Genomic DNA, 15,518 nt, shown 5'->3' on the forward strand with positions numbered 1-15,518 from the left:
ATGATAAAGAGGTCATTGGTGACCTTGACAAAAGCAGTTTTGTTAGAGTGGTGGGGCAAAAGCCTGATTGGAGTAAGCTCAAGAGAGAATTGGAGACAGTAAATATAGACAAATCTTTAGAGGAGTTTAACTACAAAGGGAAGAAGAGAAATTGGGGAGTAGTTAGTGAGAGAAGGAAGGTCAAGAGGTTTTCTTACTTTTTGTTTGTTTGATATGGGATAAATGAGCATGTTTATATGCTGATGGGAATAAACCAGTAAGAGAATAAAAAGTTGACAAAGTGAGTGAGAAAAAGGCAAGAGGTGATAGAAACAAGTGTGTAAGTTTAGAGACTGGCTTTAGGAAGGAACGTGATAGCTAATCTATGGTGGCAGTTGAGAAGGCAGACTATGTGGTGTGATTCCTGGTGTGTGAGTAGAGGTGGTAGTAGGAATCTGTGGAAGTTCTCTTCCTGACTGCTTAAGTTTTCAGAACCTATAATATCCACATTTTCTCTTGAGAGGTGGGGGAATGAATTTTGTAAAGGGATTTAAAGATAAGGTAGCTTATTTTAAAAGAAGAGAAAGCAATGTTTTGCCCGCTTAATACCCCACTCTCACTACCCTTGTCTAGACTCTCATTATTTTAAAACTGGATTATTATCACAGTCTCCCATTCTGTCCTACATATAATTTCTCCCCATTCATTTCCCCATGCACAACCCAAATTATTTTCCTAAAACACTACTTTTACATAAATTACCATCAATATTTTCTTATTGTTTAGAGAATAAAATGTATATATAATCTTGTCACAGCTATTTCTTCTACTTTATCTCATACTCCTCCCCCATAGCATCAACATAATAATAAAAGTCATGGCCTGTGCAGTGGCTCACGCCTGTAATCCCAGCACTTTGGGAGGGTGAGGTAGACAGATCACTTAAGGCCAAGAGCTCCAGACCAGCTTGGCCAACATGGTGAAACCCCACCTCTACTAAAAATACAAAAATTAGTCAGGTGTGGCTGGCGCACACCTGTAATCCCAGCTACTTGGGAGGCTGAGGCACAAGAATCACTCGAACCTGAGAGGCAGAGGTTACAGTGAGCTGAGATTACGCCACTGCACTCCAGCCTGGGTGACAGAGCGAGACTTTGTCAAAAACAACAACAAAAAAGCCACTATTACATCAGGCAAAACATCTGGAATGGTGGAAACATAAGCCCTCCATCACTTTAACCAAACACTGTGTCTCTCAAGCCAATCACATTCCTTTCTCCGCGTCTTGTTTATACCATCTCTTCCTTTAAAAAACATTCTTACTTATGTAAATGCTACCCTTTCCAAAGCCCAACTTAAGGTTTCCTTCCACTGTAGCGACTTCCCAAATCAATTCTGGTTCTCAGTGCTCTCTTCCTACTCTGAATTTTGGTAATTTTTAACATATACATTAGCTATTTGGTCTTTATTCTATATACTTACATAGAATTCTATATTCTGTGGACTTACTTTCCTAATGCATGGCTTGTCTGTTCAAATTGACTTGTGAGGTCCTGGAGGAACATATTTCTAGCATCTAGCCCAATATCTTGCCCAAAGTAGTTGCTAAATACAGTTTGAATGATATGTATTTTGATGTCAGTGAGTAGGGTAATAGAACTCCTGAAGGAAGAAAAGTATTTGGCAGATGCAAATATGGAATGCATTTGTGCAGAATGGGGAAGAAGATGAAAGAGAGGAAACCCAAAGGCAATTATCTTTTTAAAGGAAGGTTTATAAATGTACATTTGATGTAGAAAGCCAAAGAGAGCTACTGGAAGAAATATGGAACTGTAGTTCTGATCAGGAAGATGGTTTTCCTATTTAAAGTAGTTTTAAAAAGAAGATAAACTTAATAGTTTATAAAGCACATTTTCAGCCATCTTAATCAATTTTCGTAACAATCCTGGAGGTAGGTATTATCTTTATTTTGCAAAGGATGAAATTAAGATTTGAAGAAGTTAAGCACATATTAAATGGCAGAGCCAGTATTCAAACCTAGTCTAAGAGCTCCACAGATGCTACTATGCTTTTCCTAATTCAGTATATTAATAGAACCAGAATTCTGTAAGTAACAAACAGGGGTACAATTATTTATTACTTCTAAACTAACACTATTTTGTGGTTATGAACTCAAAGGATCTCCAGAAATTTAAACCATTTTGTTCAAATTGATGAGAAAGATAAGTTTCTATATAGATAGCTATTTATGGACATGGCATGGCATTTTGAATTTGGAGTTTCTTTTAAAAATTAATGTTTTGCTATGTTTATTTTTATGTTGTTTTGAGCACAACTCTGTTACCTCACTGTTTCATTTACTTTAGTCTGCATTATAGTGAAATGAGAAGAAATAAAGCAGTTCTGCAACCAAGTTTGGCATGAAAATATGAGGCAAAACAAACAGTAAAGGTCTCTTCTGTGTCTAACTGATAATGATTCTATTAATTGTTTTTCAAAAAGGAAAAGGGATAAAAATCTAGTAGATGAATACATATGAATTACCTCTAGAGCAAACTGGGCAGCTAAACTTAGAAGCATGGTAGGTGAACCTCTCTCTGCAACTAGATCATTATCTTCTGACTCTTCATCTGTTAATATATTCTCTAAAGTAATTATTGCCTGCAAAGCTGAAAAACAAGAAAAAAATTCAAAAATGATATACTCTAATCAAAGAAATTACATATCTATGGTTAATTATGCCACAACGAATTTGGAACTTATTTTAAGAACATTTTAAAAATATTAGTATTCATAAAGTAATGTGAGTTGCTAAGCTTTCAAGGAGGATTTGAACACCAGAAAAATGCCCAACTGAGCAACTGCACATGCACTTCCGTGAATTTATCTTACGGATATATTTGCAAAAGTAAACAAATACGCATAAGGATGTTCATCCAGCATTGTTTATAAGAGTAAAATATGGGCCAGGCACGGTGGCTCACGCCTGTAATCCCAGCACTTTGGGAGGCCGAGGAGGGTGGATCGCGAGGTCAGGAGATCGAGACTATCCTGGCTAACACAGTGAAACCCTGTCTCTACTAAAAATACAACAAATTAGCCAGGTGCACTTGCCGGCGTCTGTAGTCCCAGCTACTCGGGAGGCTGAGGAAGGAGAATGGCATGAACCCGGGAGGCGGAGCTTGCAAAGAGTAAAATATGAAATAAGCCTAAATTCCATCATAATGAATGGGCAAAACACACTTTGGTACATCCATAATTTGAAATATAATACAGAATAAAATAAAAAATTGAGTAGCTGTGTGTTATATTCCATTATATTCTTAAAGGTGGAATATGACAAGTTAAATATGTGTACTATAGACTTTAAGCAACAAATAAATATTTGTTCAAACTAATAAGCAAAAAGGGAGATAAATGTAATCATAAAAATTCAATTAATCCAAAATACAGCAGAAAAAAGGAAAAAGAACAAATGGGACAAACAGAAGATAATTAATAAGATGCTAAATTTAAATCTATGTGTATCAATATCTATGTTAAATATAAATGACCAAATGACCAATTAAAAGGCAGAGATAGTAAGACTGAAAACAAAACAAAACACATCTTTTAAATATATGCCACCTACAAGAAATACACTTTAAATATAAAAGCAAAATTGATTGAAAGAAGAGGATGGGATAATATACACTAAAATGAAGGTAATCAAAAGAAAGCTGGAGTGGCTATATTAATATCAGATAAAGTGAATTTCAGAGCAAAGAATATTATTGGCAATAAAAGGTTATTTCAAGACAATAAAGGAATCAGTTTATCATGAGGACATAACTCTGAATGCTTATGCACCCAATAAAATTTCAAAATATAAGAAGCAAAAGCTGGTAGAACTGCAAGAAGAAATGAACAAATCCACAATTATAGTTAAAGATTTCAATATCCTCTCTCAATAGCTGATAGAATAGAAAATCAGCAAGGATTCAGTACACTTAACACTAAATCAACTTGATGTGACTAACATTTATAACACACTCAACCCAACATCAGCAAGATGTACATTCCTCTCAAGTGCACATGAAATATTTACCAAGAAAAACAATATTCTAGGCCCTAGAACAAGTCTCAATATATTTAAAAGGATCAAAGTCATACAAAGTATGATCTTTGACTACAATGAAATGAAATTAAAAATCAACAAAAGAATGTTCTCTGGAAAATCTGCAAATATTTGGAAAATAAGTAACACATCTAAATAATCCACAAGTTTAAAAAGGAATCAAAAGTTAAATTGGAAAGTATTTGGAACTGAATTAAAATGAAAACATGACATATCAAAATTTGTGTATCGTCACTAAACAGTAATTAGATGATAATTTGTAGCATTAACTGTCCAGATAGACCAGAATAAAAGTCTTAAATCAATGACCTCAGCGTTCACCTTTGGAAACAGGAAAAAGAAGAGCAAATGGAACTCAAAGAAAGCAGAAGAATGGATATGATAAAGACCAGAATGTAAACAAATTAAATAGAAATCAGATAAAAACAATAGAGGCCAAGGTAGGAGGATCGTTTGAGCCCAGGAGTTTGAGACCAGCCTGGGCAACACGGTGAGACCCTATCTCTACAAAAAATTTTTAAAATGAGCTAGGTGTAGTGGCATGCACCTGTGCTCCCAGCTACTCGGGAGGATGAGGCAGGAGGATAAACTGAGCCTGGGAGGCCAAGGCTGTAGTAAGCTGTGTTCGTTTTTTTGAGACTCTATCAAAAACAAAAACAAAACTGATAGAGAAAAATTAGTAAAACCAAAAGCTGGGTTCTTTGAGAAGATCAATAAAATTGACCTTCTACACTGATTGGTCGTTTAGTTACACTGACCAAGAAGAAAAATAGAGAAGACATAAATTACAAAAATCAGAAATAAGAAAGGTGACACCACTGTAAGTTACAGATGTTAAAAGGATAATGTGGGGGATATTATGAACAACTTTAGGCCCATAATTTCAACAACTTAGATGAAAAAAATTTTTGAAAGACACAAACTACCAAAGCTAAATCAATAAATAATAGATAATTTGAATAGCCCTGTATCTATTAAAGACATTTAATTTATAATTAAAAACCTTTCCATAAAGAAAACTCCAGTCCCAGATGGCTTCACTGGTGAAATCTACCAAAAACATTTGAGGAAGAAATAATATCAATTCAACACAAACTCTTCCAGAAAACTGAAAAGGAGAATATACTTCCCAATTCACCCTATGAAGTCAGTATTACTCTGATAGCAAAACCAAAAACATTACAGGAATATAAAACTACAGACCAATTTCATTCATGAACATAGATACACATATTCTAAACAAACTGTTAGCAAATCAAATTATATAAAAAGGAGTATACATCATGATCAAGTGGGGCTTGTTCCAGAAATACAGCATTGGTTTAACATTTGAAAATCAATTAATGTAACTGACTATATTAACAAATTTTTGAAAATTGATCATTTCAACAGATGCAGAAAACCATACAACCAAATTCAACATCCATTCCTTACCCCTCCCACCACCAAATGGAACTCCCTCAACCTGATAAAGGGTATCTGTGAAAAACCTACAGCTAACATACTTACTGGTGGAAGACTGAATGCTTTCCCCCTAAAATCAGGAAAAAGATAAGGATGTCCACTCTCATCAGTTTTACTCAAATTTTACTGGAGAATCTAACAAGAGCAACAAAGCAAGAAAAAAATAAATTGCACCCAGATTGAAAAAGAAGTGAAATTATCTTTACCCACAGGCAACATGATTGTCTATTTAGAAAATCTGATGGGGCTGGTGCAGCAGCTCATGCCTGTAATCCCAGCACTTTGGGAGGCCAAGGTGGGAGGATTCCTTGAGGCCAGGAGTTCGAGACCAGCCTGGCAAATGTGGTGAAACCCCATTTCTACTAAAAATACAAAAATTAGCCAGGCGTGGTGGTGCATGCCTGTAATCCCAGTTTCTTGGGAGGCTGAGGCACGAGAATTGCTTGAACCCAGGAGGTGGAGGTTGCAGTGAGCCGAGATCATGCCACCGCACTCCAGCCTGGGTGACAGAACAGGTCTCGAAACAGAGCAAGTCTCAAAAACAAACAAACAAAACAAAACAAAAATAAAATAAAATCTGATGGAACCTACAGGGAAGGTACTGTACTGCAACTAATAAGTGAGTTTACCAAAGTTGTGGGATATAAGATCAATATACAAGAAATCATTTGTATTTCTACATATCAACAATAAGCAATCGGAAACCAAATTTTTTTAAAATGCCATTTAAAATAGCATAAAATATAGTATACTTAGGGATAAATCTGACAAAAGATGCACAAGACAGGTACAATGAAAAGTAGAAAACATTGCTGAGAGAAATTAAAGACCTAAATAAATGGAGGTATGTAAGTTGTTCATGGTTTGGAAGACTCAGCAATGTTGTTAAGATGTCAGTTATCCCCAAGCTGATCTATAGATTCAATGTAATCCCAATCAAAATTCATTTATGCAAAACTTAAAATAATGATTCTAAAATTCATATGGATATACAAAGGCCTTGGAACAGCCAAAACAATTAGAAAGAGAACAAAGTTGGAGTTCAAATTTATTACATAGCTACACTAATAAAGACAGTATGGGAATAGTGTAAGGATGGATTTGTTAAAGTTGACTTCAAATTTATTACATAGCTACACTGATAAAGACAGTATGGGAATAGTGTAAGGATGGATGAATAGAAGAATGGAATGGAATAGAGTCCAGAAAGAGATCCACACGTATATGACAACTAATTTCTGATAAAGGCACAAAGGCAATTCAATGGAGAAAGAATAGTTTGTTAAACAAATGATGCTGGAACAATTGGATAGCCATGTGCAAACAAAAAAAAATTTCAATCCATACCTTGAACCAAATACAAAAATTAACTAAAAATGGTTCATAGACATAAATGTAAACCTAAAACTGTAAAATTTCTTGAAGAAAACATGAGACATTTTCTGTCACCTTGCAGTAGGCAAAGATTTTTCAACTACAATGCCAAAAGCACAATCCATAAAAGAAGAAAAATAAATAGGACTATGTCGAAATTTAAAACTTCTGTTCGTGAAAGATGGTGTTTATAAAAAGAAAAAATTTGCAAAATACATGTCTGATAAAGAGCTTGTGTCCACTGAACATCAACAAGATGGTGGAATAGGACTTTCCAGCGCTCATTCCCCACAAGAACATCAATTTGAACAACTATCCACACATGGAAATACCTCCACAAGAGCTAAGAAAACTAGGTGAGAGATTGCAGCACCTGGCTGTGGCACAGAAATAGAAAAGATGCATTGAAGAGTGTAGGAACAACAGGTTTTTAATACCCATGTCACCCCTCCCCCAACCCCAAGCCATAGAGCATGAAGAAAGATATCCTCCACTTAGAGGAAGAAGAGGAAAGTGAGTACTGGAATTTACCTCAGACCACAACAATGGGCTGGCGGCAGTAAAACTCATCACTGGGCAGGCCCCCATGGCCCCAGACTCCAGGTCATATCCTGCAGACCCAGGCTCCAGACCTGCCCGAAGGACTTGGTCTCTAGGACTGCCACATCACCAGGCCAACCCCAGCGGATTCAGGCTCCAGACTGGCCCCAGTGTTGGACCAGACCCATTAGCCCCAGGCTTTGGGCCTGACCCAGTGCCATAGCAGTCCTAACAGACTCAGGCTTTAGACACAGTCTCCATCCCTAGGACGAGGCTGACATCAGTAGTTCCAGGCACCAGATTGCTGCCAGTATGAAGCTGGATCCCCCGTAGCCCCAGGCTTCAGGTCTGCCTCAGGACTAGGCCAGCCCCACAGCCCTAGCCATCAGGTCAGCACCCATGGACCCAGCCTCTAGGCTGCTCCTTGTAGATATAGGATCCAGGCCTACTCAGTGCCAGGCCAGCCCCTGCAGCCCCAGGATCCAGGCATACCCCAGGTTTTCAGACCACCTCAGAGCTAGGTCAGCCCACACAGCCCCAGGCTACAGGCCTGCTCCAATACCAGATCTGTATCCCTGGCCATAGGTACGAGCCTGGCACTCATGAACACAGCCTTCACGCTTGCTTATGTCACTCCACACTCCAGTGGAGCCAGGGTCCAAGTCTGCTCCAGCAGACCAAGGGTCCAAGCCAATTCAAATAGACCCTAGGGATGGGCTGGCCCCCATGGATCAAAGCCTCAGCACTTCCCCTATGCAGCCAGGTTCCAGGACAGCTCCTGCAGCTCCAGGACCCAGGTCAGACCTCACAGACCTAGCCTCCAGGCTAGCACACAAACACCCATCCCCCAGGCTGGCCCCCACAGACCCAGGCCCCAGGCAGGTCCCCACAGCCCCACACTCTAGGCCAGCCAGTGTGTCTCCAAATAGCAATTTAGCACCCACAATCCCAGGCTTCAGGGCAGTCCTTGTGGCCCAAGGCTCCACATCTGCCCCTACTCCAGGCCAGCTCCAGGCTCTAGGACTGTCTCAGTGGCCCCAAGCTCCAGTAGACCAAGGGTCCAGGCCTGCCGCAGTAGGCCAAGGGTCTAGTACCACCCCAGTAGACCCAAGTGCCAGGCTAGCCCCCATGGACTGAGGCTCCAAAACCAACCCTACAAACCGAGGTTCCAGGCCAGCATCCATTGATCTAAGACTGAGGCCTGCCCTAGTCCTCACGCTTGAGGCCCACCCCAGTGCCAGGCCAACCCCTACAGACTCAGGCTCCAGGCCTACCCCAGGCGACCCAGGCACAAGGCCCATTCCCACCTGGCTGGCTCTTGCAGATTCAGACTCAAGGCCCACTTTAGTGTTTGGTCAGCCAATGGGGACCTAAACTTCAGGCCAGCCCCATTGGATACAGGCTCCAAGCCCAATCCTTCAGACCCAATCAAGAAAGTCCACCTCAGTGGATATAGGCTCCCGATCCAACCCCGTGGACCTAGGCATCCAGGCCCACCCAGCTGCTAATCCAGGAACAAGGCCAGGCTGCCAAAGGACTCCAGGAGTCAGCATACATGTGAACCATGCAAAACAACCTACCCATAGTTCCTTGATAGGCCAATAAAGTGCCTTCCCAGACTAAAGAGCTGCTGCACAGCAGAAGAAACCATCATCAGAATGAACAAATAAATTATAGAATGGGAGAAAATTTTTACAATCTGTCCATCTGACAAAGGCCTAATATCCAGCATCTACAAGGAACTTAAGCAAATTAAAAAAAAGAAAACCCACTAAAAAGTGGGCAAAGGACATGAACAGACACTTCTCAAAAGAAGACATACACATGGCCAACAAACATATGAAAAATAGCTCAACATCACTGATCATTAGGGAAATGCAAATCAAAACCACAATGAGATACCATCTCATGCCAGTCAGAATGACTATTAGTTGTGGGGTGGGGGGAGGGGGGAGGGATAGCATTAGGAGATATACCTAATGCTAAATGGCGAGTTAATGGGTGCAGCACACCAGCATGGCACATGTATACATATGTAACTAACCTGCACATTGTGCACATGTACCCTAAAACTTAAAGTATAATAATAATAAAAAAAAGAAAAAAAAGTCAAAAAACAACATGCTGGCAAGATTGTGTGTGGAGAAAAAGGAATGCTTTTACACTTTTATACTGTTGGTGGGAATGTAAATTAGTAGTTCAGCCATTGTGGAAGACAGTATGGTGATTCCTCGAAGACCTACAGGCAGAAATACCATACGACCTGGCAATCCTATTACTGGGTATATACCCAAAGGAATATAAATCATTCTATTATAAAGATAATGCACACGTATGTTCATTGTAGCACTATTCACAATAGCAAAGACATATAATCAACTTATGCCCATCAATGATAGACTGAATAAAGAAAATGTGGTACATATACACCATGGAATACTATGCAGCCATACAAAGGAACAAGACCACGTCCTCTGCAGGGACATAGATGGAGCTGGAAGCCATTATCCTCAGCAGACTAATGCAGGAACAGAAAACCAAATACTGCATGTTCTCACTTATAAGTGGAAGCTGAATGATGTGAACACATGGACACATGGGGGTTAGCAACACATACTGGGGCCTGCTGGAGGGTGGGGGCTGGGAGGAGGGAGAGCATCAGGAAGAACAGCTAGTGGATGCTGGACTTAACACCTAGGTGATGGGATGATTTATGCACCAAACCACCATGGCACATGTTTACCTATGTAACAAACTTGCACATCCTGCACATGTACCCCTGAACTTACAAGCTGGAAATAAAAAAATAATAACATTAAAAAAAGATCTTCCTCATTAAAAAAAAAGCTTAGGGACTTATGGGACAGCAACAAAAGGGCAAATATCTGAATTATAGGAGTTCAAGAAGGAGAAAAGAGATATGAAGGTCTGGAAAACACATTTCAATCAATAGCAACAGAAAACTTTCCAAACCTTGGGAAAGATAAATATACAGGTGCAGGAAGGTCATCGGTCTCCAATAAGATACAATCCAAACAAGACAACACCAAGACATATTATAATCAAACTATCAAAAATCAACATAAAAGAGAGGATCCTGAAAGTAGCAATAGAAAAGCAGCATATCACATATAAAGGAGTTCCAATAAAGCTAGCAGTGCTCTTCACAGCAGAGACATAGGCCACGAAAGAGTGGGAAGATATATTCAAAGTGCCGAAGAGAAAAAACCCTGCCAATTAATACTTTACCCAGTAAAGCTATCCTTCAGAAATGAAGGAGAGATAAAGACTTTACCAGACAAACAAAAGCCGAGGGAGTTCATTGCCACCCAGACTTGTCTTACTAGAAATTAACAGTTAGTTTTTTTGAAAAGATAAACAAAATCACCAGGTACGGTGGCTTACACCTGTAATCCCAGCACTTTGGGAGGCTGAGGTGGGCGAATCACTTGAGGTCAGAATTTTGAGACCAGCCTGGACAATGTAGTGAAACTCCATCTCTACTAAAAATGCAAAAAATTATCTGGGCATGGTGGCATGTGCCTGTAGTCCCAGCTACTCAGGAGGCTGAGGCAGAAGAACTGCTTGAACCCAGGAGGTGGAGGTTGCAGTGAGCTGAGATGGTGCCACTGCATTCCAGCCTGGGAAACAAAGCAACTGTCTCAAAAAAAAAAAAAAAAAAGATAAACAAAATTGACAAACTTTTATTTAGACTAAGAAAAAAAGATAAGGCTCAAATAAATAAAACAAGAAACGAAAGAGAAGACATTACAGCTGATACCACAGAAATATAAAAAATCATGAGACTACTATGAACAATTATACACCAAGAAATTGGATAATCTAGAACACAGATAAAGTCCTAGACATATAAAACCCAGACTGAATCATAATGAAATAGAAAATGTGAACAAATAATGAATAAGGAGATTAAATGAATAACAAAAAATCTTCCATCTAAGAAAAGCTCAGGATCTGATGGCGTCACTGCTCCTACCAAACGTTTAAAGAACTAATACCAATCCTTCTCAAATTCTTCCAAAAAATGGAAATCATTTCACAAAATTCAACATCATTTCATGATTTAAAAAAAACACACAATAAGGGCCATATATGACCAATGGATAAATAACACCATACTCAATGGTGAATAGTTGGGAGCGTTTCCTCTAAAATAAGGAAGGAGACATGGATGCCCACTCTCACTACTTCTATTCAACATACTACTGGAAGTCCTAGTCAGAGTAATTAGGCATGAGAAAAATCTAAGTTGGAAAGGAAGAAGTTAAATTGTCTGCTTGTAAATAACATGATCTTATATATAGAAAACCTTACAGATGCAATGAAAGAAAATTTAGAACCAATAAGTGAATTCAATTAAGTAGCAAGATACAAAATCAACATACACAAAGTAGTAGCATTTCTACATACTAACAACAAACTATCTGAAAAAAAATATCAAAAACATGATTCCATTTACAATAGCTACAAAAATATTTGGGAGCAAATTTAATGTTGAAGTGAAAGACATGTACACTAAAAACTATAAAACACTGATGAAAGAAAGTGAAGAAAACACAAAGAAATGGAAAGATATCCCATGTTCACGGATTGGAAAAATATTGTTAAATGTCCATACTACCCAAGGCAATCTACAGATTCAATGCAGTCCCTATTAAAATTCCAATGACATTTTTTCCCAGAAATTAAAAAAAAAAATACTGAAGTTTCCATGGGAGCAAAAAGACCCTGACTAGCTATAGCAATCTTGAGCAAAAATAACAAAGCTGAAGGCACCATACTACCTGAAGTCAAAATAACCTACAAAGGTATACTAATCAAAACAGCATGGTATTGGCAGAAAAACAGATACATAGGCCAATGGAAGGAAATAGAGAGCCCAGAAATAAATCCACACATTTACAGTCAATTGGTTTTCAATAAAGGTGTCAAGAACACACAATGAGAAAAGGACAGTTTCTTCAACAAATAGTGTTGGTAAAACTGGATACCCACATGCAGAAGAATAAAATTTGACCCTTGTCTCACAATATACAAGAAAGCTATTCAAAATACATTAAAGATTTAAACGTAAGACATGAAACTGTAGAACTACTAAAAGAAAACATAGAGGAAAAGCTCCATGACATTGGTAAACACAAAAGTAGACACATGGGATTACATCAAACTAAAAAGCTTCTACACAGCAAAAGAAACCGTCAACAGAGTGAAGACACAATGTATGGAATGGGAGAATATATTTACAAACCAGGCATTTGAGAAGGGGTTAACATCCAAAATATATAAGAAATTCAAACAATTCAATAGGAAGGAAACAAATAACCTGATTTTAAAATGGACAAATGACCTGAAAAGACATTTCTCAAAAGGAGATGAGCAAGTGGTCCACAAGTATATGAAAAAATGTCTAACATCACTACTCATCAGAGAAATGCAAATTAAAACCACAATGATAACATGACCCCACATCTGCTAGAATGGCTATTATAAAAAAAGACAAAAGATAGCAAGTGCTGGCAAGGATGTGGAGAATAGGGAACGCTTGCATATTGTAGGTGGGAATGTAAATTAGTATAGCCGTCATGAAAAGCAGTATGGAGGTTCCTCAAAAAATTAAAGTAGAACTACCATATGATCCAGCAGTCCCACTACATAGTAGAATATCAAAAAAAAGTGAAATCAATATGTCAAAGAGATATCTGCACTCCCATATTCATTGCAGCATTATTCACAATAGCCACGGTATGGAATCAACTTAACTGTTTATCAGTGGATAAGTGGATAAAGAAAATGTGGTGTATATATAGACAATGGAATACTATTCAGCCTCAATAAAAGGAGGAAATCCTGTCATTTATGAAAAAAAGGTATGAACCTCGAAGACATTATATTAAGTGAACTAAGCCAGGCACACAAAAATAAATACCACATGATCTCATATGTGAAATCTAAAGAAGTTGACCTCATAGAAGCAGAATAGAATGTTCATAGAAGCAAAATAGAATGGTGGTTACCAGGGACTAAGGAGTCGGGGAGATTAGGGAGATGGTGAAAGAATACAGAATTTCAGCTGAGTAGAAGGAACAAGTTCAAGAGATCTATTGTACAACATGGTGACTACAGATCATAACAATGTATTCTATTCTTAAAAATCACTGAGAGTTTAAGTGTTCTCACCACAAAAAAATGCTAAGTATGTGAGTTAGGGTTGGGTGTGATGGCTCACGCCTGTAATCCCAGCACTTTGGGAGGCTGAAGCAGGAAGATTCCTTGAGCCCAGGAGTTTGAGGCCAGCCTGGGCAACATAGTGAGACTCCATCTCTACAAAAAATAAAAAAAAGATGAGGTGGAGGATCTCTTGAGCCTGGGAGGTCAAGGCTGCAATGAGCCGTGATCATTCCACTGCACTTCCACTTGGGTGACAGAGTAAGACCTTGCTTCAAAAAAAAAAAAAAAAAAGGATGTGAGGTAATGTATATGCTAATTAGCTTGATTTAGCCATTCCACAATGTATACATCTTTAAAACACCATGTTGATGCTGGAAAGGATGTGGAGAAATAGGAACACTTTTACACTGTTGGTGGGACTGTAAACTAGTTCAACCCTTGTGGAAGTCAGTGTGGCGATTCCTCAGGGATCTAGAACTAGAAATACCATTTGACCCAGCCATCCCATTACTGGGTATATACTCAAAGAAGTATAAATCATGCTGCTTTAAAGACACATGCACACGTATGTTTATTGCGGCACTATTCACAATAGCAAAGACTTGGAACCAACCCAAATGTCCAACAATGATAGACTGGATTAAGAAAATGTGGCACATATACACCATGGAATATTATGAAGCCATAAAAAATGATGAGTTCATGTCCTTTGTAGGGACATGGATGAAGCTGGAAACCATCATTCTCATCAAACTATAGTAAGGACAAAAAACCAAACACCGCATGTTCTCACTCATAGGTGGGAATTGAACAATGAGAACACTTGGACACAGGAAGGGGAACATCACATCCCAGGGCCTGTTGTGGGATGGGGGACTGGGGAGGGATAGCATTAGGAGATATACCTAATGTAAACGACGAGTTAATGGGTGCAGCACACCAACATGGCACATGTATACATATGTAACAAACCTGCACGTTGTGCACATGTACCCTAAAACTTAAAGTATAATAATAAAATAAATAAATAAATAAAACCCACCATGTTGTTCATGATCAATATATATATGATTTTTATTTTCCAATTAAAAAATAAGTTTTTAAAAAAGACAACTTGTATCCAGAATATATAAAGAACTGTCAAAAATCAGTAATAATAAAACAAAGTACCCTATCTTAAACTGGGAAAAAGATTTGTACAAACACTAAACCAAAAAAGATACATGGATATAAAATATTAAACATTAGGGAAATGCTAATGCCACAGTAAAACACTACTATCCACTATCAGAATAGCTAAATTTTTATTCTTTTTTATTGTTTTAACTTTAAGTTCTAGGACACATGTGCAGAAAGTGCAGTTTTATTACATAGGCATACGTGTGTCATGTTGGTTTGATGCACCTATCAACCCATCACCTAGGTTTTAAGCCTCATGCATTAGCTATTCGTCCTGATGTTCTCCCTCCCCTCTCTGCCCCCAACAGGCCCCAGTGTGTGTTGTTCCCCTTCCTGTGTCCATGTGTTCTCACTGTTCATCTCCCACTTATGAGTGAGAACATGTGGTGTTTGGTTTTTGGTTCCTGCATTAGTTTGCTGAGGTTGATGGCTTCCAGCTTCATCCATGTCCCTGCAAAAGACATGATCTTATTCCTTTTTATGGCTGCATAGTATTCCATGGTGTATATGTACCACATTTTCTTTATCCAGTCTATCACTGATGGGCATTTGGGTTGGTTCCATGTCTTTGCTATTGTGAATAGTGCTGCAGTGAACACACGTGTGCATGTGTCTTTATAATAGAATGATTTATATTCCTTTGAGTATATACCCAGTAATGGGATTGCTGGGTCAA

At 38.4% G+C, this 15,518-nt stretch overlaps 1 protein-coding gene across 1 annotated transcript in view; it reads right to left on the bottom strand.

The window, feature by feature from the left end:
* Positions 1-15,518, bottom strand: part of TEX11 (testis expressed 11) — a 377,626-nt gene that overhangs the window by 95,672 nt on the left and 266,436 nt on the right. The window contains exon 18 of the mRNA XM_024240693.3: positions 2,524-2,648. Within this exon, the coding sequence (XP_024096461.1) occupies positions 2,524-2,648 (125 nt within the window). The remainder of the gene's footprint in view (positions 1-2,523; positions 2,649-15,518) is intronic.

The sequence above is a fragment of the Pongo abelii genome, chromosome X (genome assembly GCF_028885655.2).
Source record: "Pongo abelii isolate AG06213 chromosome X, NHGRI_mPonAbe1-v2.0_pri, whole genome shotgun sequence".
Classification (NCBI taxonomy): Eukaryota; Metazoa; Chordata; class Mammalia; order Primates; family Hominidae; genus Pongo; species Pongo abelii.